This window comes from Anomalospiza imberbis, chromosome 7 (genome assembly GCF_031753505.1).
Source record: "Anomalospiza imberbis isolate Cuckoo-Finch-1a 21T00152 chromosome 7, ASM3175350v1, whole genome shotgun sequence".
Taxonomy (NCBI): Eukaryota; Metazoa; Chordata; class Aves; order Passeriformes; family Viduidae; genus Anomalospiza; species Anomalospiza imberbis.
Genome location: NC_089687.1, coordinates 21,618,124 through 21,644,325, shown reverse-complemented (window position 1 = coordinate 21,644,325; position 26,202 = coordinate 21,618,124). Strand labels below are relative to the sequence as shown.

General features: G+C 42.1%; 1 protein-coding gene and 1 long non-coding RNA gene across 2 annotated transcripts in view; one reads left to right on the top strand and one right to left on the bottom strand.

Moving 5' to 3' along the window:
- The window catches only part of CHN1 (chimerin 1), a 93,182-nt gene that overhangs the window by 65,371 nt on the left and 1,609 nt on the right, over positions 1 to 26,202 (top strand). The window contains exons 9-13 of the mRNA XM_068195927.1: positions 11,886 to 11,970; positions 22,491 to 22,664; positions 23,376 to 23,453; positions 24,599 to 24,736; positions 25,682 to 25,787. Coding sequence (XP_068052028.1) covers positions 11,886 to 11,970; positions 22,491 to 22,664; positions 23,376 to 23,453; positions 24,599 to 24,736; positions 25,682 to 25,787 — 581 coding nt within the window. The remainder of the gene's footprint in view (positions 1 to 11,885; positions 11,971 to 22,490; positions 22,665 to 23,375; positions 23,454 to 24,598; positions 24,737 to 25,681; positions 25,788 to 26,202) is intronic.
- Positions 20,184 to 20,871, bottom strand: LOC137477176 (uncharacterized). The gene is made up of 2 exons (XR_011000856.1): positions 20,666 to 20,871; positions 20,184 to 20,630 (listed from the first exon to the last, which is right to left on the bottom strand). It is a non-coding gene; the product is annotated as an uncharacterized lncRNA (long non-coding RNA).

Sequence of the window (26,202 nt, the reverse complement as noted above, 5' to 3'; positions counted from 1 at the left end):
ACTTGAAGGCCAAATGTTGTCTTTAATGTTAAAAAAAATCAAACCAAAAAACCTACTTTTATTTCTTTTAAGAGAAGGGCAGATTGTTAATACAATACAGGCATCTGATGATACAAGTGTCCATTAAATGTCTCCTGTTTTCAGTTTTGATTTCTGTCATCCACGCATGTCGGAATGTGGGAATCTCCACATGCGTGCACATATATTAATTTACCTATCCTTCATCTGATTTTATTTAAACCACCTTCTGGCTTTTGACTGCAGATAATCACCAAAAGTGGAAACTTTATGTGATCGGGATGTTTTGTTTCAAGTACTTCCATTAAGCACAAATTTGCAAACCACATACAGAGTGGTATGTAAGAAGCATTTAATACGAATGCTTGGCATAACATATTTGTGCTGGCTGACAGTTCAATGCAGAGCATTTTTTCACAGGCTCCTGAGGTGTCCTAAATATCTGCAACATCTTGCAATTTTCATTTGTTCCTTAGAGTTTGAAGATAATTCTTGCAGATGCCAGCAGATCATGATTTTCCATGTACTACAGTGCATGTAGGATAATAAGTATTTAATTTTGCACATCTGTGTTCCCTAGTTGCTTTTCTTTAACAGCCTGAAACACATCTGTTTTGAAAATAATCTGATAACCTGATTTTCATTCATTTGGGTTTGTTTATTTCTTTTTCTTCCATAAACTGTTTATGGAAAGTTTTGGAGCTGTGAGTTTTTCAGTCTTTTCCAAAAACAGACTGTATATCTGCTCTGAGGTCTTAGCCATGGCACAAACTTTCCACATGGATTGTTTTTTTTTTTTTTATAATAGTCATACTGCAGTTCCTTTATACATACTGTTGCCAGAAAAATATATCTTGAGAAGTAAGTATTCTCAAGTCAGTGGAACGGAGTTGCCTTTCACAGATAATTTTTGCTATAAAAGACTAGAAGGGGACAAGCCCTTTAAAGGGTGTGCTGCAACCAACCTTCCTGTGAAAGGAATGCTGCTGGTGTTCATGAACTCTGAATGTGTCCACTCTCCCATCAGAATAAAAAGCAAAAACACAGGCTCTTAAGAGTTATGTAAATACAGTAAGTACTGTGTTATGGTTCTAAAATGAATGGCCATCGTTAGCTTGTGTACTCCTCTCCTTTATAATTTCTTTGCATCTGTCAGTTTTTTTCCTCGCATGTATAGATGTCATAATTTAAAATGTCTGCATGAGTCTCCTAGGTTGCCTGCCAAGTAGCAAATCTGCCACCCATGTGGAGAGGAATGAAATGTCAGGCCCAGAGTCTTCAACCTAGACTTTTGAAACAAACCAAGAAATTAAATAAATTTATCCAGTTCAGCTAATCAGCAGTGACTGCTGTCCCCAGAGGCTCCAGAGCAAACAGGAGTGTGTCCGCAGCTTTGTACCTCTGCAGCTAATCTGCTTTGTGCTGCAGACACAAGGCACCAGACAGGCACCCCTAACCCTCTCCCAGCAGCTTCTTCGATCAGTCACATCACTGCTCACAGAAATGAAGGGGTCTCAAAAATCCTTTTGTACTGGAAATGCTGCAGCGTCCTAGTAGAGAGGGGAGAAACGGAGAACCACACATGCACAACCAGCAGTGGTGTTTCCTTGGAGAAGGGAAGATGACAGCTGCAGCCGCTCCAGAGGCAGGCTGGGGTTAGCAAACATCCCAGAGACTTGACCACATGCTAAGGGACCGCAGTTCTCCCTGTGCCTCCTGTGTCTGTGGGGTGGGTATCGGGGGACACAGGTACACTTGGAACGCTCAGACTCTGTTGCCTGCAGCAAAGCTCGGGTAGAGGAACATGGTGGCAGAGGGGCAGTGTAGTGAATCGTCATTACCGGAGTGCAGTGCCTAGGGGAGGGGTGAACATGAAAGCTGCTTTTAAATTATCAAGAGGTCTCCTGAATAAATCCATTAACCTATGTTTTGCTGACATGGAGGAGTGCTGACATGTCCAGGTTTTTGAGAGGATTTAATTTTACTTAATTTTACTTAAATCTCCTGGAATGTGAGTTGTCTCCTGCCTGAAGGGAACAGGCTGGGTAGCCAGGGTGACAGAGAGCTCTGCAAGCAGAGCTGGTCTGTAATGATCTCCAACTCTGTAATATTCTTCTGGCTGGGGAAGTCTGGTCTCTCATGAGCACATCTCAAATGCAAATATAGAGTGCATGAATTGTCTTTAATTAATCTCCACAAGTAAAGAAAGGGATGACTATTTATAAATGTCAGTTCTGACTGAGTTTTAAATGCATGTCCTTCAGGATAAAAGCTGGGTGTGAAAAGTATTCTACTTTGAAGCATATTTTTGCCTTTTCCAATTTATTAAAAAATATTAATATTTCTACGTTCTTCTATATAAATCTAATATAAAAGACCCATTTTCTAATAATTCAAATATATCAGATTAAAGAGGCTTACATTGTTTGATACATCATTTTATTTAGCTCTGATTGAATAATGGAATTTGACATGAGTGCGACTTGTTTGGGTCTATCTTTTTGCATATTTGGATTACTTTTGATTTCCCTCCTTCTACTGTGTTTTTCTGGAATCCAGCACACTGAATGAGATCTCTTGTAAAATGATTCATTAGACCAAATGAGGACAATCACTTCACCATCCTCAAAATTTCAGCCCCACCTCTTCTCACAGGAGGGCTTTTTCTTTTTTCAATTCACTTACCCATTATGGGGAATAAATCTCCCCACAGTCTGTGGTACAAATTTATTCTATATGGACAGGGGGGTGTATGAGTGATGGATATCAAGCTCATTCTTCCACCCAGTGTAGATGAACAAAAGCATCTTCTGTTTGGAAGCTCTCTGAAGTCCTGTGCTGACAAGGGGCATAGCTGAAGCCAGTGAGGTTATTTTCTTACAAAAAGAACTTAATCATAGGGAAAAGTTCTTTAACAGAAGAGTTTACAAAGTTCTGTAATTTCATAGAAGTGAACAGAATAGATTCATACATAATCATTGCCATAAATAATAATTACCCCTGGATCCTACCAATAAGAATGCTTTTTACTGTCCCTTACAATTCTCATAGTTGCTTATATTGTCTCCAAAAGGCAATAACTGGGGTAGCTTGTAAAATAAATAAAATTTCTTACTCAGCTGATATTTAATCTATTCCATCGGAAGCAGCTGGGCATTTCTGGGCAGGCAGATGAAGGAGGAGGTTAAGGCAGTAGAGGAACTGCAAATCTGAGGGAAAAGGGGCAAAGTGCCATGTGGATGGAAAACGAGAGGAGGACCAGGGGAAGCTCTGGGTTGGAAGGTGTGAAGTGGGTTCTAGGCCAAAAGACTTAGACAGTTGGGTAATCCAAGTGGGGTTTAAGGTTTTCTCCATCTTCTCCCTCTGGTGAGGCAGTTTTTTAGGGTAGTGAACACATAGGATTCCCCTTGCTCAGTGCTCTGCACTTTCCCACTCTTCATCTCCTCATCTCTCCATTTCTGCTCTTGGTTTGTTTCAAAACATCCCATAGTTTTTTGCTGACACAAAAGGTGCATCTAATGAGGTACCTTCTGCCCTGGGTCCATCCTATCTGACATGGAATATCTTCTCCTCACCACCTGGTGCTGTGCTTTGGACTTGGGCACTGACCTCACTACTTTGCCTGCTGTTTGCGTGGGGCTGGGGAAAGATAAAACTATACTTGAAAAATGTTCTTGATGAGGAGGGCAGTTGTGGAAGAGGAGCTAGGATTTATGGGATGAAGGAAGAAGAAGGTGAAAATCTGAGATTAACAGCAAGAAATCTCCTGGGTTGTGAAATTTATTAGTCAGTGCAATAACTTCCCGATCACTTGGCAAATTTAAAATAAACCTTGACAAAACACCTTAAAGGTCTTCACTCCCCTTCAGCTTTTGTGACTCATAGGCCCTGGGGAAGTTTTATCTCCCTTGGCTGGTTACAGGTATTCCTTCAGACATCTCTGGCTCTGGATTACTTGAGCCATCAGAACACCTTGCAGGTGTTTTCTTACTGCTGCTAGTCCAAGGCACAAACCACTCTTCTGTCTAGATTAGTGCCATGGTGCTTGACTGAAGCAAGAAGGTGTCTGTGCCTGTCAGGGCTGGACTGACAGCTGTGCTTCCATGCATCATTTCCCCCAGGATATTGTCTGTTTCTCTCTTGCATTTCACAAAACAGATCTATCTCCAGAAGACTTATTTTTTGTTATCTCTTTGTGCAGTGCTGGGTACCTCATGCTGTTTCCTAGTCACCATCTTACTGATGCTGAGGGCACAGTCAATTAATTGTAATAAATAACAGTTGCAAGACTGCTTGCTTAGTCAGTCAGCATTAACAGCATAATTCCCTTTCAAGCCAACAGTTCTTCCAGAGAGATGTTTTTCCGTGGTTGCTTGAACTGAGTTAGCCAAGGTCCTGATGAGCCTTGTTTGTTGGGATTTCTCATCCCCCTCCTTGACTGAAGCAATATCCTGGCTTTCTCTTTGAGGATGACCCTCTTGAAAGGCCAAATGGGGAGCTCCAGACCAGAGACAACATGCTTTTCCAGAAGTAACTGGAAGTAGAATATAACCTTAAATATGCACAAGGAGTGAAGGCTCAGGTGAGGACCAGTCCCTGGAAAGACTTTGCTGGTATAGACAGATTCGAGCATCACTTTAATGAAGAGACTGCTGGTATTAACAAGAGTTACTCTGGCAGTGACATTTGTATCACATCTTGGAAACAAATAAACCCACCTGGCCCTGGCTCAGATTTTGTTGGGATAATTGCATTTGTGCTGGGTGCTTTGCTGCTGTAAGAAGTCATAGCGAATCACTTCCATGCCACATCTTATTCTAGAGAGATTCTCAGCAGAGCCATGCCTAAACACTGGGAAGCTGGGAAATGGAAAATGCAGAAGTGCTTCAAAAAGGCCAGAAACTATAACAAACTCTTACTATATTAAGCAGAGCCATTTTTCTGTGACTTCTGACATGAACTCATTTCTATTTTTGATGTTTTGAAAACTGGGGCAGATGCTGATTTGGGGTAAATTGATCTAGTTCCACTGAAAAGAAGATGCTGGATCTTTTATTAGGAGCAGAACTGGCACTGGACATATTTTTGTAATATCTTTAATTGAGCCACTGCACTAATATTAATATTCAGAGAGAGAGCTGGGTGCCTCTAGCATAGTCCCTGGGGAGAGTCAGTGTGTGTTCCCACAGATAAGAAAACCTCAGGAAATTCAATGTTTCTATTAGACTCCTAGGACTTGATGGGGAAAATGGTTCAAAGGCAGGGAGAATACCTGGAGAACATAACTGGAAAAAAACTTCCACAAAATTTCTGAAAAGACCTCATCAGCTCTGTGTTGTTCCTTCCGAAACTCATAAGACAGTTCAATCCAGAAAAGCTTTTAGGCATTGATGGATTTTAGTCTCCTAAAGTATTTATTTAATGTTACTTGCACTTTTTTTTCCAAAGCAGATTCCAAATAGCATGATGTTATTTAAATCTTTCTGGTTTCCTAGTGCTAGTCCCTGAATTCAGGCTTTGTCACTGATGAGAAAGAGAGAGAAAGCCTTTCTTCTAAATAATTGATTTATTTAGGCTGTGATTTCCTCCCACCACACCAGCAGTTTTTTCAGTCTGCATGTATGGATCCTGTGAGTTTGCCTTGTGCACAGCCCAAAGCCAGACCAACTCATTTCTCTGGTAAGGCTAGGAAGTGCTCCTCTGCGGAGGACTGGGACTTTGCCTCTAGAAGCTTCTAGTGCATGTTATGCTCTTTCATCATCAACATCATTTCCTCCATATTAGCCTTCGGATCGCGACGAAAGCATTCATTTAGGAATCTCTCAGGAGTTTATATTCTATTTACACGTAAGGTATGTATGTATATGCAATTCTAATTCTAAGGATTAGTTTCTATTTTCACCTCTAGTTTCAGAATTTTTTGTATGGAGGCATCTATCAAGTAAGTTGGACCTGGAATAAAATGCAAAATGTTTCTGTTTCCAGATATCAATTTAAAGAAAATCTGCTATTCCACCCTGAAAGAAAGGTGGCCACTTTCACTCAATTTATAAGCAAAAAAGCCAACAACCTGCAATTCTCATTTTTCGCTTCGGCTCTTGTAGAGCACAAACTAACCTCAGTTTCCAGTTGTTCCCATCTCTGCTGACACAGGCAGTGCAAACCAGAGAGTAAACAAGATCTGACAGCTCTTCTGGCTCCAAGTGGGTGAGGATGTTGAGGGAGGTTGTCCTGCTCCACATTCTCAGTGCCCCCAGCGGCGATAGCAATGCTATTTATACCCCACGCTCTGGGCGAGGCAGCGCTCTGACAGCATCTCTCCTCTCCAGAACTGCTGCACAAAGTCATTGGGGAGGTCCCAGGCTGCCTCCCCATGGTTAACACCCCAGCTAGGCTAAGCAGAGTCAGCTCTAGTTCTGGAGAAGGTCTGTTCCACTGCTCTCAGTAACATTCATTTCTCTTACACATTCAGGTGAAAGTAACTATCTTGCAGACACCGCTCTGCCATGTGTCAGTCTTCTTGCTTCTCAGATTACTTGTCAGCAGCAATATTTTCTCACAGGAGAATTGCCACGTGCTGGAATATTTGAAGTGCTTCAAGACCCTTGTTTTAGAGGCACTATCTAATCATCATAATAGATACAAGGACAAATTGAAGCATTGCCCAAACTGATGATTGAGTTTCTCACTCGTATCTCTTCTTTACCCTTCAGGTCCAGGCAATCTCTGTCTGGACCAGGGATGGATGAAAAGGACAATGCCACTTGGATGCCAGCATGGGTGTGCTCAGTGCCTGATAAAATCAACTGTGACAGGGAAAACAGATGTTAATAATACAGGCTGAGTTCATCGTTCTAATTGGGATTTACAACGTCTCCCATATTCAATGTAAAGCTTGGTAAAGCCCCAATAGGCAGAATTCAGCTGATGGAATTGCAAATCAGTTAGGACCACTGAGCTGACAGTCTCCATGAGCAGTGTCTCATCATCCTTGGGAATTTGTTTGAAGGACAGTATAGCCAGCAGACCTGAACCTTTGGTGTACCATGTGGTACAAATGCTGGGGATGTGGCACATGTTCAGTCCCTGGTGGACTTGGTCCCCTCTCTGAGCCCCGACAAGGCTTCTGCTTGAAGTGTAAGGCTCTGGTAGCCCAAGAGTATAGATCAGCAGTATTTTTTTCCATCCTTTTTCAAGGTAATGTATCCCATCCCACAACAGATGGTAATGGCTGGATTTTCCAGAGCCCATTACTCTGAGCAGCACTTGGGTGTGGAGGGCTGTGGAAGAGGTGTTCTACAGGGAGCAGGGTCTGATGGAACAAGCATTCAGTGGGACTGTGGCAGCAGCCTCTCAACAAAGGAAGCCTTTTTTGTATACTGTCCCAAACACTTCTGGTTTATGCTCAGTGTTGGTTTTCTGTTACCATAGTTTTTCAAGTCCAGCCCTATTTTCTTCCTGTCAGTGGCTTTGCTAAAGCTCTGTTGATCCACCATCTTCCCTCATATCACATTTGCACAGCACTTCACTAATACTCTCTCATTTTCTTATTCCCTGCCTTGACAAGTGATAAAATGTAAGTCTCCCAGTTAAGAATAAAAGTTATCTGCTGGCTCATTTGTGGTCTTCAGGTAGCAATCAAGGGTAGCTGAATTACTGCCTTGGAAAAACCAAAAGCATAAAAAATAAGTGGAGTAACAAGATGCACGAGTAACTAACTTCAACAGAGACCTTTATAGAGCCTGACAAATAACGGGGAGAGATCTGCTTGAGGAGTTCCTAGCTTGTGGTAGAATCTGCTGTCGGAGGCATTGCGTCATTTTTTATTGGTTCTCCTAAAACTTTGTCCTTTCTAAAAAAGTTTTCATTAAATACAAAACAAAAATAAGTGACATTTTCTAACACTCAGAGTTGTTAATCACAAGAATTAAGCTATTTTTCCTTGTGTTAAGAAAATACCTTTTAAGCTTGAGCAAAAAGCTTCTACATAGCTCACAGCAGTTACATGTTTATTATGCCTTGTTGATAGTGCAGGAGAGTTCAAAGTAGAAATGCCTAGGATATAAACCTAACATGAGGCTCTCCTCTTACCTCAGACTTGCAGGACAGCTTAGTAATAGTATTTTATATAGTTTCTGAAGCAGATATTTTTCTTTAAAATTATCTAGACTATTATTTTAAATTTATTTTCTTCTCCTGGAATTCTACAAATTAATATTAAAACCAGTTTAATTTGCTCTCCCACTCACTCATTTTCCAGATTCTTTTAAAAAATTACTCCCATTTGGAAAGAGAGAAGATTTTTGGGAGGGAGTGAGAATGGAAGGATTGGGAGATGTAAAGCCTCAATTGGCAATCCTGCTCTCTCACATTTTATAAGACAGTAAAATCTGCATGTGGCAGATGCTCTTTTTTACAAGAGGAAAGAAACCCCTTGTAATTTAAGTCAGGATCTCTGGGACTCTGCTGGGTGTGTTTTTAGAATTTTTTCTGGAAATCATCTTTTAGTTTTGCAAACAGACAAATTGCTTGGCTAGTTTTTACAATGGGGAATTAAATAAAAAATCAGAATGCTGTATTAAACAGTGTCATGTGATAAATGCAATATTGTTTGCAGGTGCTGGCTCTTGCACTAGCAAAGGGATGCTAAGGTGTCTCTTTTTGGTTGCTAGACCCCACCCATCCTCTAAGTAGGATTAGAGGCTGTTCTGACCTACCTCAGAAGACCAATTTTTCAGTATTTCCTGGCATCACTACCTGTGTCTGATTTAATTCCCAGAGAGGATGTGTATTCAGACCAGGGCAGGATTAGGTGTCCAGTTCCACTCCACAGAAGTGGGAATATTGATGCTCTGGCACTCCTGAGCTCTGGGAGAAGAAAGAACTGCTCAGAAATCCCTCAGAAACAGAGGCTTCAGAGCTGATCTTGTAGGGTTGTTTACACCAGGGCTGGAAGGACATTGTGACCTTTGGGCCTCCTGTTTAATATTGCCAGAGAACCTCCTGTCTCATGAAAAGGATGAAGCAAGGCAGAGCATCATGGGACACAGAAAAACCTACCCTCACCTTTTAATCCGTTTTGAATTTGCAATCAGAATAATGGCTAAGAAATAAGAATTTGGATGGGGCAGCATAAAGCAAAGCAGGCTCTGGGTAAATCCAGCTGATGGTATGGAAAGGCATTTCAGGATTTGGATGAAGCCTGGCTACATGGGATGAGACAGAAGTGCTAATGCTGCTGAGACAGTGGTTCTGAAGGGCAAAGTCAGTCCTGGTGTTGTGAAGGGTGACCAGCACATGCAGTGTCGGTAGGGAAGAGGAGAGTCCACCTTGTCCTTGTTTTTAAGTTGATGATGAGTCATGTAAACTCTCCTGAGGAGCCAGGCTGAGCCAGGGTGATACCAGGGGAACTGGCCGTGGTAGAGTCTAGGTGAATCATAGTTACTACACGTAAGAGAAACCGAGCTCATTAAAAAAGTTCATAATATTAAAAACGGAGGCAAAAGGTTGGAGTGGCAGATTTGGGATGTGATAGACCCTGCAGAAGAGTTTCTAAGCAGAATCAGGAGGAGATGGAAACATGCAGACTGCAGTGGGGAGCAAAATGCTGAGAAGGAAAATGGTCACTGCTAAAACCAGTTAGAGATCGGACATGTGAGGTTTAGTGAGTAGCCATTGGGGATGGCTCTGGAGAAGCCAAGCTGGGACTCCAGGACCTAAGGACAGCATTAGAAATGCTTCAGCAAATAGCACATTCAGTGATTTGATGTTTGATGAATTGAAATCAGCAACCACAGAGGCACAAGGTAGGATAGTATAATTCTTTTTATTTAGAAAGAACTAATAATGTATCCGTCAGCATTTTAAGGAACAAAAGAGAGTTCCCCTCCTTTGTCCAATCAGAGATAGCGAAACCAAAGCAACTTACAAAACTGAAAAATATTGTGAAAATAAATTCTTTATTGGCCAGACTTCTGAAATGTCAATTTTATTTCAATTTTCCTCAATGGGATTTTTGAGAAGTATTTTAAAGAAGTATGTTTCAGGGGGAATTTAACCCTAAAAAAAAAAAAAAGAGATGGTGACCCAAATTATGCCTTCTTTTTTTCCCTGAAAAAGTTCTGTTAGTCCTGCAGGCTTTAAAGCACAATGCTTTGCTTGAGGATATTAGAATGTTCTTATTCTGGGAAGAGAGCACTGCCAAAAACCTGGATAAAAACCACCAATCTGTGGAAGAAAGTCAAACGGATGTGTGTAGTAGTGCAGGTGGGTAATGAAATGAATGGTGTGAAAAATCTCTTTGTGGTGAGAGGAAAAAATAAAATGGGGAGTACAGCTGCTGACAGCCTTGTCATCGTTTGCTTTGTGGAAGTCAGCCAGAGCTACAGGGAGAAGAGGCCTTGTGGAGCACATCTCACCTTCCAGAGGCATGTGGGGTGGGGGGGACAGCGCAGGCAGCGCTGGGGACAGGCAGGGCAGGGCACTGGCAGCCTGTGCTCACGTTGGACCAGTCAGTCAGGAATCACTTAGCACAGAGTGCATGTGAATTACTTGGTGAATTCAGGAGTAACTTTCCAGAGTGTCTCAGCAATGTCACTGCTGCTCCGAGGGTACCCAGGGGGCTGCAGACCTTCCTGTAGCCAGAACTGAGCTGTGACCTGAATTGCAGGGTGCTGCTCTGCCTTGTCACTTGTGGGAGTGGCACTTGTGGGATCCAGCTGCCTCTCTTACATCAGTGGCACGGGGGACACTTGCCGCCTCAGTCTGGCCACTTTGCCTTTCTCTCAGTGTTCATAGCCAGAGCTGTGTGCAGATGTCAGGAACAAACAATTCCACCAGCTCCTTCTCCCTCCTGCTCCACTCTGATCCGACCGAGCGCTGCACACACGTGAGGTTACTGCCTGCTCCCATACCCTCTCAGTAACTAAGGAACTGTGTGACTTCAGCCTAAAGCAATTTTGCTATATTTCACTGCAAATTTAATTTCTTTATTATGATCAGCTACTAATTTTATTTTCAGCCTGTCTATTCTAAATAGCAGCTCAAAACCTTTTACACTGGCTAAGGAAGTAATGATTTTCTCTGTAAAGAATCCTGTGGTTTCCTACAGCAGGAGCTTTATCAGAATAAAATCAGAAGCAGTTAATGGTGGCTGCAGGATTTGTAACAAGCATGTGAGCCAGGAATGAAAGCAGCATTGGGTTTTTTTTCTTCTTTAGGTTTGAATTTTTTCCTGCTTCGGTGGATTCCTTTTTTTCATTTTGGATTTTCAATATGTAGCATTAGTCTGAAGAAAATTGATTTCCTATTGGAGTTATTCTAAACTGGAAAGTCTCTAGGCAAATTTACAGTATTTCTGTATGGCACTGGTGTTTTAGCCTGGCAGGACTCTTTCCATGTGAGGTGGAATCGTGCAGCCCCCTACCCATTTCACACATTGCCTTTTGCAGAGGAGACCACAGCAGAAGGCATTTGAAATCGAAAAGTGAACTCTTGCAGAGTTGCTGCAAAAGCCTTGCCTTGTGGCCAGACTCCTGCCCAGACAGAGCGATACCAAGAGGTTGGAGAAGGGTTATGCCTGCTTCTCTGACCTGGTCTTGGAGCAGACCCCCACAGACCCAGTTCTGCTGCTCTGGATGGCTTGGGATGGAGGACTCTGGTTTTCCACAGGTCTGCAAGAGTTTTGGTTGTTAAATCTTTCTTAGCTCCTTTCTTCCTTTCCTGCAGTGATAAAGGGAAGCTTCCAGAAACCGCATGTGATGCCTTCAAAGAAGAGGAATTCTGCACTGTTTACATGCATTGATACTGATGTCTGTGAAATGGCTGGGTCATTTTCTGTAATTTTCCTTTCTGCTACTGTCTTCCAGGTGCACACGTTCAGGGGCCCGCATTGGTGTGAATACTGTGCCAACTTCATGTGGGGCCTCATTGCTCAGGGAGTAAAATGTGCAGGTAACAGTCATTCAGTGTTCTTTTCCTGAGTCATTCCTCACTTGTAACTCTGTAATGTGCAGCCTGCTCTGCCGTGACACCAGGGCCAGGGTCAGTCTGCTCCCTGTTCAATGGAAGGAGGAAATGTATCCACTGTGCTGCTGATGGCTTCAGGTGTCTGTTCCAGTGACTCACTGGAGGGATGCAGAGCACCCCTCCAGTGCTCACAGAGAGGAGACAACCATCATCATTAGGAGATTTTTTCCCCCACCCTTTTAGAATGGAGGAGAAAATAGACAGATGCATAGTTAGCTTTATTTCTTTTATACCATTCCATGTATTGGTAGGTGTGAGAAAGTCATTGGGGATTTTGATGTGCAAGGTGAACCTCAGCAAATTCCACATTGCTTCTGTGAAACAGACATTCAGGTTAATTTCATATATAAACTAGCTGAGTCCCAGCGTGCCACAGACCCTAAATCACATCTCCTATTTGCAAACTGAAAAGAAAAGGGATGATGGATAAGGGCTGCCTACTGAAATGTTACATAAACATTCAGGTGCTGCTAGAAATGTATTACATGCATGGGTATCACTGCAGGCATTTCTGGGATAAAGCTTCTCCAGAGGAGTACAGTTTGACAGTTTTATTGATAAGGCTCTTCTGAAAGGAAAGGACAGTCGGCTTTCTTTCAAAGGCAAAGAAAAGGATCAAAGTGATCAAAATAGTTTGCTGTATTTAAAAAGTATTTTATGACATTCTAGCAAACCGTATTTATAAAAATGGTGCAAAGAGATGTTGATGTATGAAGGCCTGCTTATGTTGCCCTGGAAACTGAATTTTCAAGCTAATTTAAGAAAATCTGCTCTGTCTAAAGCTTTCTGAAGTCTTGTCTCAAGCAAATAAGAAGGCTTTTTATCACAGAACTGCAAAATAATGTAATATTTAAAATAATTTCTAGCCACACAGGATTGAAATATTTTTAAATTCTTCACCCATAACTATTTGAATGCAATATTTTGTTGTTACCGTTACAGTCTGCACTGTCCAGGATGCGTTTGAGAGTGCAGCTCTGTTTTAAGACTTGATTATGCAAAAATGGCATCTCCTATCTCGGTATTTTCACTGTACTAAGAATACAGGATTACAGCCATGTCCTCCACTTGTGAGTGAAGATTATTAGTACGTTTTACTGCTCTTAATTTTATACAGGGTGTACAGTGCTAGGAGAGGAAGAGGAAGCTTGATTTTGGTCTTCTGATTAGTATGTTTTTGATGACACTTGAATCAGTAAGTGTGCCATCTTTATTCCTTGCCTTAGATTCATTCATTTGGGCATTTAGGAGAGATATCAAATATTTTACAGATTGATGTTGGGTAACTTTGATCCAGAAAAGCAATAAAAATAAATGGTATGAAGGTTTGCAATGCTGCACGGCACTTTGGAATGAATACTGTTGCTTTTAGAATTAAATCCAAAGTGCTTATTATTTTGTGCTGCCTTTTTTTTCTTTTAACCAAAGTACAGCTGATTTTCTGGATTTATGCAGATTTTTCTAAATTGTGTGTTTCCAAAAGCTTCCAAAATCTGGTTTTCTTTCCTCCTTACGAGGCTGGTAATAAGTACTGCCTACATCCATTCTCCTCCTTGCAGCATAAGGAGCATATGTGTATTAGATGACTTCATAGGTTCAGAAACTATAATTAGGGCTTTCTGTCTTTTGTGAGGTTTCACATCAGTGTTGGTAGTTTCCAGTAATTTCTATGATCTTATCTGTATTTTAAAATCCCATGTTGTATGACCGTGCTTGCTGAAGTGTCAGCAAGGATTTGGGGTGGGGTGAGGCTGCAGCAGTGTCTGCCTGTTCCCACAGCTGAGGCTGTGCAGCCAGCAGAGCCAGAAGATGCACAGATCTGGGCATTTCAGGGAAATATTGGAGGTGCACAGACACAGAATGAGGCCCTGCACAGCCAGTGCTAATGTACCAATGCAGGGGAGCTCAGGCTTCAGTGGTGTGAGTTTGCCAAGTTTATGTGGTCTTACAGTGCTTTTAAAAGAAAAAATAAATTTTGCTTCTGAACTGAGTCATTTTAATATGGAAACAATGAGGCACTGTAAACCAGGAGCCACATGAGACCATTGTTTTTCTGAGTGGGTTTGTACTCAAAAAAAAAAAAAAGATTTTAGTAGGATGCAGCCCACTTGAATTCAAGTGGGGTTCAATGCCACTTCAGGGAAATCCACAAAATCTGTTTGGTAGTCTGTATAATCATTTTATTGAAAATACCTACAGGCAAAACTGCATGAATCATATGTAATTTTATACCTCTTAAAGCATTTGCTTTTTATAGCAAACAGTTGCACATCTCAAGAGAACTCTATTTGCTGTGTGATGAGTCTAACAAATAGAATGGATTACTGCATGGGCTACTCTCAACCATTTAAAATCCTATTCTGTGCAGAAGCACAAAAACATGCAAAAAGAGATGTGTAGGACAGTACAAGAGTGGACAGCAAAGATAAATGTCACCCATTTCAGAAAGGAGGAAGAGCCAGTGGAAAAAACAGAGCTTATTTCTAATGGCTGGTAGTTTATGTTACACAAAGTAAGCCAATCCTTTAAAAAATTATCAGCCAGAACTAAACACTCATAAGAGTACTCATGCTACAGCAACCAGCAAGGATGCCTTAGCAAATTCAGCTGGAGTCGTGCTTTGTTTCAGTCCAGGCTGAATGTGTGTCTCTCTGCCAAAAGACAGACTTGAGTGCGGTCAGGATCTTTTCAGGTGCAGTCCCTGTATTATTAGTTCCTGGAAGGTGGATTCTCCCTAACTTATCCTGGTTCAGGTTTTATGGTAGATAAAGAAGGAGGACTATGTCTTTTTCTTCCTTAAAGATGAGAGGTAAACATAGGCACCACATTGGACACCTGATGAATGGTTGTTGGTTGAAATGAGATGTTGCGTGTTATCTGGACTGCAAAGGTTTGGGGATTAATACAAACTACCAAACATGAGAAGAACTTCATTGTCTTCCAAACTTAGAACTTGGGGTGATGTCTGGGATTTGGATCCTATAGGAAATTAATTGGTAGGTGTAGTATGTACTCCAAATTCTGCTGAAGGTATCTAGCAAAACAGAAATAGTTTCTTTTTTCCTTAAATGTCATTCTCTCAAGTTTGGTCTTTATTTCATCAGCATCTTTAGAGACAGATTTGCTTCCCTAGAGGGAATCCTTATAATAAATATCTGCCCTACTGCCTCAGAGGGTCATACTTCCAACTTTTGCATCCAAGCCACAGGACCTAAATTTTTTTGTGAAATGAAGACACATCTGTATGCGAGGAATCTGTCTTTTCTGATGGCATGTTCCATCTCTAGCGTGCTTTCCTGCAGGCTTCTGCCATAAGTAGAACTGACTGAAGAAGCATTTGAAATTATAATGCCACCACTTTGGGTAAACACTGAAGGTCAGTAGAAGTTAATGAAGACATAAGATTTTACCCCAGAACAAAATCCAATGCACTAACCTAGAAAATTGTATTCTTAGTTACATTCCTCCTATGTAAAGCTCTCCTGTGTTCACAGGGCTCGTCCCACTGCCCAGTTCAGAAGAGAAACCGTAGCAACAGTCTTAAGAAAATTGGCAGATGTGCACCAGCGGGTTCTTTTTATGAATGATACAAACATGTAACAGGCAGTAGTGTTACCAGAAGAGTGTGTTCTCAGAGCCTAGAGCATTGCTGATGCTGTTCCTGTGCTACCCAAGTGGACTGGTAGACTGGCAGATTAGTAGATTTGTCAAGCTGCCACCTGTCTCCAGCCCATCAGAGCTCTCCAAGTCCTTCCTCTGTAGGCTTTTACTTGTTGTTCCTCATGGATAAGCAGTTTAATCAGAAGATTGATTTTTTTTAACAGGCTGGTTACAAAGCATTAATTAGCTTATCTTAAAGATAATTTTTATAGATATCTATTTCTGTGGATGCTTTGGGTGGTATTTTGGGCTGCTCCTAGTAACACTAGGCAGCACGACCCTCTGAGGCTGCACACAAAGCACCATTTCTGCAGCCTTCATAGTTTTGCTCCAGACTATCTCAGCCTGCTACACATGTAGCATTTCCTATCTTCTGCTTTCCTTGGAGCAGGTAACTTCTCTCTGAAGAACTGATAGAAATTAACTTGCAGCTGAACTATCAGTGTGCAGATAATCAGCTCCCACTGACAGACCCGAAGCAATATTGCTGCCAGCCCAGACCACAGTAAGATCTGGGAGTTCATTTTCAAAAGAGCTAAAGTAAAGTCTCAAAGCAGTTTTGTGAATTACTGCTTAAGTGTTTAATTTCCCCATTTCACCCATTTCCTTCTCCAACAATTGAAAGATGTGCGGCCCCATTTCCTTTGCTGTTTGTTTTGCCTTGCTATGAAATCCTTTGTCTTGGACAGCCCTGTGTTGCTCCATTGGTGTGTGAGGATAGAGGAGAGCACAAAGGAGCCTGTCCATCCTCAGGCATTGATTGTGCAGGCAGAGTGCTCATGTTTTCTGTGCCTGGAAAAACAGCTGATGCTCTTGTGACTAAAGTCAGCAAAGGGAAAGGCAAGGTGTTCTCATCACATTGCCCACACTCAAGGTATTTTGCATGGCTCAGTTGTGAAAAGCTTCCCCTCTGCCCACGCTTGTGCCTTAAAAACACATCCAAGCTCCTTTGGAGATGAGCGCCCGGATTCTGCTGGTTGTAGAATTCCAGGCACAGACAGTCAGCCCAGTAAAGGCCCAAAGAGCAAAGCAAAGCTGCTGAGGTCAGGGCTGTGGGAAGGGGGCTGGACAACAGCCCCTGCCCAGCACAGCAGGTGCTGATGCTATTGGAGATGTGTGCTGCCCGACAAGCTGTTCCACCAGCTCAAGATCAGGTGGTGTTCCTGCAAGGAATGAGCTCCAGAATTTTGAAATGCTAATCAGACAGCAGAGCCTTGCTTCAGAGCTGTTCCCAAGGGGAAGCTATTCTGGAGCTATATATTCTTGAAACTTTAAGTCCTAAAAGCAGCTTTATCTCCAAGCCCACACAGAAGCCTTGAACAAGCCAGTGGCCCAGCCAGGGAGCTGTCGAGGAGGTAGGCAGGTGTCGTGGCAGGAAGCCTGGGGAGTTCTTGAAAGAACAGACTCTGATCTTTCAAAACTTGCATAAAATGAAACCACTGTCGCTAAGTGTTTTGGAGGCACAAATGTAAGTATTCTTTTGATTTGAGATAAGGGAATATTGGCTGGTTTGATAGGCTTCTTTTCATTTCATCAACCCTGATTTTTCGGTAGCATTAGGTAATTTTGTTGCCAAGTAACTAGCTGCCCTCTTGAAATTCCTGTCTTAAAATAATGTACCCTGTAGTGCATGAAACAGTGATGTGGATGTAAGCAGATTTTAGGGAGCATACTCATATGTTTGGAAGCAATTTTTGCTATGGGGCTTCTTAGTGAAGTGGCTTAAGGCTCTGGTGAGACCAGGGTTGCTTCCAGATGTGCATTGCAGATGAACACATAGCACATATTCGAGGCACAGTGACAGCTCCAGTGAGGCCATCCAAACTGCAGCCATGCAGCTGAGGAGGAGAAAGAGGGCAGAGCTTCACAGCGCCCTGCTGGATTGTGCTAGGAAGCACAGAGTGCAGCACATGGGGCCACTGGGGCTGCTACCTTCACTTGCCTGTTGGAACATGCTGCATCCCACAAAACAGAAAACACGGCTCCCTCTGCTACAGAAAAAGCGTTGAAGTTTTAAAGAAAAGCTACGAGCTCATGACTGATGTATGAGAGCAAACGGCTTTCTAACCTGTTCACCCTTGCAAGAAGGAATGATGCCAGTACTTTGTGCTTGTGTAGAGCCCACTGTCTTCCTGTGTCAGCTCAGGTGTGAGGGTGTTGCCCTGTCTGGTAGGTGCTGCAATGGACCAGCCCAAGGCAGCACTCGGTGCCAGCACCACAGCTCCATGCTTCCCACCCTCCTATACTTACCACAAACCTCAGAAGAGTCTTTCAAGACTTCTTGCAGATAATGTATATCTACCCTTTAACTCTTAAAGCTGTTCTTCAGAGTGATAGAATGCATCAATTTTTGGGGGAATAATTTGGACATATAATTAGAGTGATGTATGTAGCACATGGTATCGTTCCGATGGAGCATGATCAGCAGCCATGTTAGCCAGTAAATCATAAGCCAAAGGAAATATAAAACTGACTGAAGTCAAATCAACAGTATAACAAAACAGGACAGCTAAGTATATTTGAGTCTCTGCAAATATTTATAGTGTGTGCTCATGGGCCAGTCGTAATGTACATCTATCTTTTGGCTCTGCTCATGCATTTAATATGAACATGTTATTTGTTCTCTTAGCCCTGTGGACTAACATCAGTATTAGCTGTTTCTATAACATTACCAGACCTTCTTCTAGGCATCATAGGAAACTATTGTCAGGCTGGTTTTAAATTTATTACTTCTCGTAGAAGTAATGTCACAGCCCATCTGAACTCCTAGATCAATATGCTGTTAAAGCCAGGGCAGCTTATCACCAACTTTCAAACCTGTCATCTAAAATTACTTTCTGTGCACCCTCCTTAAATTTCCAAACTTCCTATAAACTCTTGAATTTATGACTGCATTGGTTTTGGTCCATGTGGTATATTTGAAAAGTGGCCCAGTTTGATAGCACTGTAAAAGGAACAGCAAGAGTGACTTACAATTCTGCTTCTGATAAGTCATCTCTGTAAGGTGAAACTGATTAACCAAAGTCAGCAAAAGTTTCACTATTGACCTGCAAGAGCTCATGACTGCATCTTTTACATCTGTCCAGTATTATTCCAGGATTTATCAGCAGATACAATGCTTTAGGGGGATTTCTCTGAAGCTCCTCACCAGCCAGCAGGTTCTGTAAGAAATAGAATAGGGTAAGCCTCCTGGTTATTTTAGATCCAGAGTAAAGCTGCTATTCTGGATTTATTTTGACATAATGAAAAGTAAATAGATCCTCAGTTTGAAATTAAATTAATCCTCTTGGCCTTAATGAACTCAGCCAAATTATGAAGCTCATGTGCAAACAAGGCAAGCAGTCCTAAGACTTTACCCGACTTTACCCCACAGCAGCATGTGGGGAGATTTAGGACTTGGCTTTCCTCTTCTTTCCCACTTGATTCTAAGATAATGGCTTTTGAAGCTTTCAAAGCATCTGCAATGAGAACAGAGGACTTTTTTTTTATTTAACAGTTTTCAGTTTGCAGTACAATTCCTGTTGTTTAGTACTAACAAGTAAGTTGAGTACAAAACTGGGACATTCCCAGTGCTCTGTGGAGAGGAGGACTGACCTCCTGCCATGGTGCTTTTGAGCTTGGTGGAGTTAGCAGGACATCATCCTTAGTTATCAACTGAACCAGAGATGAGTGAAGTGACTGAGACGTGGATGTTCTGCCTTTTATGAAGTATTGTCAGCTGGGGTTAGAGGCCCACTTGGTTCAGAAAGCACAGCACTGGTGAGTTTCAGGTTCTTCATTGGAAAAAAATATTATTTTCTGATGTAAATTCACTGAAATAACCTTGATACATTTACTGATATAAAATTGCTAAAGTAAGATGGTTTTCTGTGCGTACACAAGAGGCAAGAAGCCTTAGTTATAACAAGGACACCACACAGCCCAATAATCCTGAACATAAGGTTCACATGTTTTCTAAACATTAGGTATCTGAAATATTTCCAGGTTTTAAATGTTTCTCAGGAGTGTTGATAAGCCCTTAAGCAGTGGGTTGGTGCATAAAATCTAATCAAATGCAAAGGAAGAACAAATGAGAGAGGAGAAAAGTTGACTTCTGCATTTGTAATTATTATTCTGGGATTAATGAGGTCAGATTCAAAGCCTGTCTGACTCTATGGGATTAGCAATAATGCAATTACTGTCAGAAGCAAGGTTTTCACAATGAAAACATCTCTGTAAATTAAGATTTTAATTAATTGAAACTTTCTTGTATATAAATATAATTAAGATGATCTCAGTCAAGGCAATAATTGGTTTAAGTCAAGTGTAAGATACTTGGGAGTATGTGTTTTTTCTTTTTTTTCTGTGTATTCTGTTCTAAATTATCCTTGGGTTTCCAGAAATTTAACTCTAAGCTATACTGCTGTTTGTGAGAAGCAGTTAATTTGCACTCACAGAATCCTTCACGGGCTCTCATGAGTGAGGTGCTGCCATTCCAGTGTTGTAGACAACATTTTTGATAGACAGATACTTCATGCTTGTTGGAAGAGGTGCTTCTTGAGGCAGTTTTAGGAACTGTATATACAGTACTATTATTTGCATTTGTAAATACTATTATTGTAATGTTAAGGTTTATTCCTAAATAAAGGAAGTCAAGATTTAAGATTTCCTATGTGGTCTCAATTTGCTTCCCTTGAGTGAGTGTTAAGATGTTGCCTCTAATTATTTGACTATTTTTTATTTTTACTCCTCAATTTTGCCTTTATTTTGAAAGCAGACTGCTTTAATAGCACCTATTCAGTATTTTGTCTTGTTTTTAAAAGTGCTGTTGTTACTAATGACACATTATTCAAACCTTACACCAAAGAAGACTTATTTTACCTGTGCATTTCCACAAACATTTATTGATTTGGTTCTGCAAGACCCAGAGGAGGCAAGAACAGCTTCTCCTTGCCGTGTTACAGCTGGAGCAGTGACTCACTAGAGGGCTCAGGTCACATGTTCCAGTGAATGTGGGTTCCCTATTTAAAGCACAGAGAGACCTGGTTTGTCAAAGTTCAGGCAAAATGTGGCACAGGGCACAGATATTTAAAGCAAAGGAGGAGCTCTCCTTGCCCGTGCTGGCTGGCAGGCTCAGAGTTCCTTTGTTCTGTGCTCAGAAACTACAGGTAGGGAGATGCTGGGCATGTGGTCACTTCGGGGTCACTTTGGGATCTTGGAGCCCTGACTAAATGTGGGATTTAAATAAGTGCTCAGGTGAAAGCAAGGCTGTCACCGTTCCCTCTTTGCCAACACTGATCCAGGATGCACGCTTCCCCACAGGGGAGGGGCAGCAGTGGGGTCTGGGCTGTGCCCGGGAGAGCTGGGGCAGAGCAGCCCCCAGGCTGGGCCCTGGCGGGCACCGTGGGCGTGCAGTGGTTCGGGTGGGCTTTGCCCACCGTGGGGGTCACAGCCCAGAGCCGCAGCCAGGAGGGAAATTCAGCACCACAGCTCCCTGCCCGTGTGTTCCCTGCTCCTCACAGGGAACAGAGGTCACTCCTGCACAGAACGGCCTCCAGAGAATTCTAATCAGCCATTTCATCTGGATCAGGATCTGAGCAAGTTTTGATGGATTGAAGGTGACATGCCAAACTTTAATTGCAACCAGAGGATCCTAAGTGACAAATCTGGTTGTTTTACAGGCCTTTTAAGTAAACAAAATGCTTTTAGCAGCAGACTGCAGCTGACTTAGTGGAAATTAAACTTAGCGATGAATTCTGATTTACTGTTTTGGAAAGAACTAAGTCAAATAACTTGGAGCTTTAATGGAAGTACAAGTATTGGCAAAATCAGCAGGAACAAAATAGGAAGGGATTCTCAGTAGATAGACACCCAGTCCTGCAGTGAGAGAAGAAAGTACAGATTTTCATTAAGGCATCGATCCTTCAAGCTCCTACATCCCTCAATGCAGTGGCAGTGCAGGGCACTCGGGGTGGCAGGGCAGCAAGGTGCAGGAATGCTTGCAGAACAGGGTTCCCTGTGTGTCCCAAGTGCACATCAGAGCGTGGCAGCCGCCCTCACTGGGATGTGCTGCCAGTTCTCGCTGGGCTCGGCTGTTTCCTGACAAGCACCTGGCAGTCTGCATGGCAGAACGAGAGATGGCACTGGGCAGAGTCACAGGCTCAGTGCCGGGGTCAGCTCCTCTCCAGGCAGAGCAGGGCTGCCACAGCTGTCCCTGAAGTGGCTCAGGTTTTGGCACTGCCTTGCCAGCTCACTGCAGAGGGGTTGTAGCCTGTTTGTAACCCAGTCCCCACCTTCATCTCCCCTAGGAGATGTCTAAAGTGCCAGATCCAGGCTACATTGAAGATGGAAGTTTTAGGAAATCCCCGGTAACTTGGGAGAAAAGTTTTCCCCCACCTTCATCTCCCCTAGCAGATGTCTAAAGTGCCAGATCCAGGCTACATTGAAGATTGAAGTTTTAGGAAATCCCCAGTAACTTGGGAGAAAAGTTTTCATTGTGACAGCAGTGTATGTCATAGTGGTGGGGAACTTAATTGACCCCTAGCTCCTGATTTGAAAAGACATATGGAAAGCTTGTCACTCTGTGTTAGACCACCTAGAAACAGAAGAAATGTCTTGGGTAGGAAATCCTTCTGACTTCAGGGCTGTCCCTTCTTCAGGTATTTGGTGGTTAAGGGCCCTGAAGAGAAGTAACTGTTGTGAGCTGAGATTGGAATCTGCTGGAGCCATTTGCACTCCACAGCGCTGATCTCAGAATACATTTTCAGCAAACACCAGCCTAATCATGTTTTCATTTTTTCCCTCAGATTGTGGTTTAAATGTGCACAAGCAGTGTTCCAAGATGGTCCCAAATGACTGCAAGCCAGACCTGAAGCATGTCAAAAAAGTGTACAGCTGTGACCTTACCACGCTAGTAAAAGCACACTTCACCAAGAGACCAATGGTGGTAGATATGTGCATTAGGGAAATTGAATCTAGAGGTAAGGCATCGTTAATGGACTTCTGTTGCTTTACTGATAATCCATTTAGATTGATCTGGGTCATCTGGGTTTCTGCTGAATGTATGATTGCTCAAAACAGATTTGCACAAAACATTTTATGACTGCCAATTATCCTGCACAGCTAATATTATACTGTGCATTATTTCATGGTTCGTACCATTTATAATTTTTATAGATTCTGCTAGAAATTGCTTAATGAGAAGTTACTGCTTTGTAGTTACATATTAGTGCCTATCTTTCCAATAATATATTAATTTTAAAAATTAAATGAATGTGGCAAAACAAAGGCAGTTCATATTAATGTGTTCACTCTTGTTAGTTTCCCTAGCCCACACTGAGTATCCTTTTCTAGAATTAAGGTACTTGTTTTTATTCTGAAATGATGACTGATCATCAAGTATGTTAATCTGAGTTATTTTTAAATGAGCTGTAATTGGTTTAATAGGTTTCTTTAGCTCTGAAGTAATTTTTGTAAATACAGTTTAGTGCTGATAGAACAAGGCATCTACCGCAATGGTCAGGGTTAAAAACCCGGGATAAGGTTTCATTCTGGAAGAAAAACCTGATAAGGCTTTTAAAGCATGTCTGCTTTTTCTACCTTAAATGAAAAACTTGCCAAGGGAAGAACCAGGTTGAAGGCAACTGTAAAAATCAGGACTAATTTTAATCTTGTTAAAATGTTCATTGCAGGTCTTAATTCTGAAGGACTGTACCGAGTCTCAGGATTTAGTGATCTTATTGAAGATGTCAAAATGGCATTTGACAGAGGTACAGTCTTCCCTGCATGCTGGAACTTGGTGCTGATGTATAAAATATACAGAGTTTTTCTACAGAGCCTCTGTCTCACGCTCCACTGCACCCGTGGTCTGAAGGAGTCCAACGGCTGTGCTGGCAGGAGGGGAGACGCCCCATCAGAAAAGCATATCAGCTTCACTTTGGCCTTTATTACAAAAATCTACTTTTCTCCTTCCATCAGTATCTGTGCTCCAGTAACCATGTGTGTAGGAAGGACAAAGCTTTGTGAACTACTGCCCTAGTTTGCAAGTCAAACTCTGCTCGGAGGGGTGGGGGAGGGATAGAGGGTGAGTGGTGAAGTGCCTTAAGAGAGCTGTGCAACTTAAATCCATCTTTCTGGATGAAAGCTCCAAAATAATAAGATGGATGCAATAGTGCAAACAAAGTTTGAATTATTACAGACTAAAATAAGGTCACTGTGAACAAATTCTTCTCTCTGAGAAAAGACAGTGGGAAAATTAAAGGCTTTCCAGCTGCAGTCCCTCTATCCCAGTAGAAATCAAGTGCAGAATCTGTGCTGGAAAGTTTCTTTCCTGTTTGTCTGGAGGACTGGACCGATTCGGATAACATCTGCAGTGTTAGCAGGGTGGGGACGTGCTGGAGAAGCCAAGTTCTGGTTGTGTGTCCGCTGCAGTGTGGAGTAGGTAGTATGTTGTAGTTAAATGGTCAGCACATGTTTTTCCTATAAAATAGGGGGGCTGTGGACAAAGCTGGTTTTCTGCCTCTTACTTTTTTTCCCCGACTCCCTGGTTTTTCATTCAGTGCTGACGAATGTTTTGCAATGCAGTGTGTTCAGAAATAGCTAAACGTCCACACCTTAATACAAGACAGATACTGCAAGATGAGGCCGGCAGGTTTTTAAAAAAAGGCCCAAACTGTATTTTTTAGTAATTATTTAAAACAAAGGAAAGATGTGTTACTTTATAAAATGCTTGACGTTTTCACCCTGAAACCATGAACGTTACAGTCCAGTAATGGTTTTATGTACAACAGACAAAATCTGTAGTTGTTTCCTTTTCAATAGTGTTTGCTTAAGTGAGTTATTATTTTTCTTCTTAATATTGCTGTACATCTGTTTACATTTCCAAGGCTTTAATATCAGTGCCTTCTCCACACAGATGGGGAAAAAGCTGATATTTCTGTGAATATGTATGAAGATATCAATATTATCACTGGTGCACTTAAACTGTACTTCAGGGATTTGCCAATTCCACTCATCACATATGATGCCTACCCAAAGTTCATAGAGTCTGCAAGTAAGTATAACAGATTTTTGTCTGCTTTTCTTTCTTAGAATTTTCTACTTTTTGTGCAGGACTGTCCTATTTGTTTTATAGCTGTCCCATCAGCTCTTACACTGCATGCCCAATTTAGTAAGGATTGCAGGACTAAATATGCAGTGCACATTACAGCCTGACCGCATGATGCTGCTTGAGCATGGTTACATTTTCCTTTGCCTTTGTCACCAGGAATGTTTCCTTTTCATCACACATTATGGATTGTATCACTGGTATGTCTTGCATGAGTCCTGGGTACTTGACAGTGTTTATTTAAAGTGTATTGATTTTATGGTGCCAGAAAGAAGGTGATTTATGGAAATGTTTAGAAATAAGATGTCATTTGTTTCTGGAGTTGTTCTTTTTGAGTGTTTTCATAAGCTGATAACCACTCATTCTCCCAAAGCCACCTTTGGGGCTGGCCTTGCAGAAAGTGGGTCTACAAGCACAACAGTAAGCCCATCTGGAACATCTCTCCCAAACATCCTGTTTGCCTGAAGCATTTCTGTGATGTGTTCACACCAGCCACACCTGGAAAGGTGTGAGGTAGCCGTGGGTAGAAAACAAGGACTGCATGCTGGCCTTACAGCTCCTTCAGAGAAGGCTTTTTCCAAGTCGTATGGAGACAGCCAAAGGCACTGATGGCAAAGTTCCCAGTACCTTCTTCTCTCCCAGAGTTGCATCTGTAGATTATTTGTGCAAAACCAGTCCAGTCAGCAAGATTGCCTGAGGATTTTTTTTAGTAGGCTGCAGGGAATCTTTCATTGGAGTGCAGTTTGCTTTGGGGAGTTTTCTTTGTCCAAATCCTCCATGAGTAGTCCAGCAGAGCTGTGAGACCCTATCTCCTGTGCAGGCCAGGTTGTTGCCTTTCTGTGTGTGAATTCTGGCTGTTAGTGTGGTGACAGTTGAACATCTGTGTTTCAGAAACCACGGATCCGGATGAACAGCTGGAAATTCTCCACGAGGCGCTGAAGCTGCTGCCGCCTGCACACTGTGAAACATTACGGTATCTCATGGCGCATCTGAAGAGGTGGGTGGAATGGCTGCAAAGAACTTTAAGCCACACTCATTTCTAGCAAAAATCCATGTTAGCAGCTCCAGAAAAGTCTGGTCAAGGCCCTCCAAATCCTGGAAGGGGCCTGTGGTAGGAGTGGTACTGTGCAAAACAGCAAAACTCAGACACGGGGGATTATCCCTTGCAAAGCAAAACCAAGGTGGCATGTTAGTGGGTCCATTTTAGTTTCTCTAGTAACATGAACTTACTATCAGTATGTAAGAATCATTGCCTTTCCATAGAAAAACTACTTTAAGATCTCTTCTGCCTTTTTTCATTTTGTAGTTCTTCTATAAGTAGGACTGTGTTGACTCTGCTGTGTGCCTCAGGCAAAATTCAGCTACTGAGTTTCTGCCTGAGTTGTCCCTTTATTTCAGTGACATTTCTAATG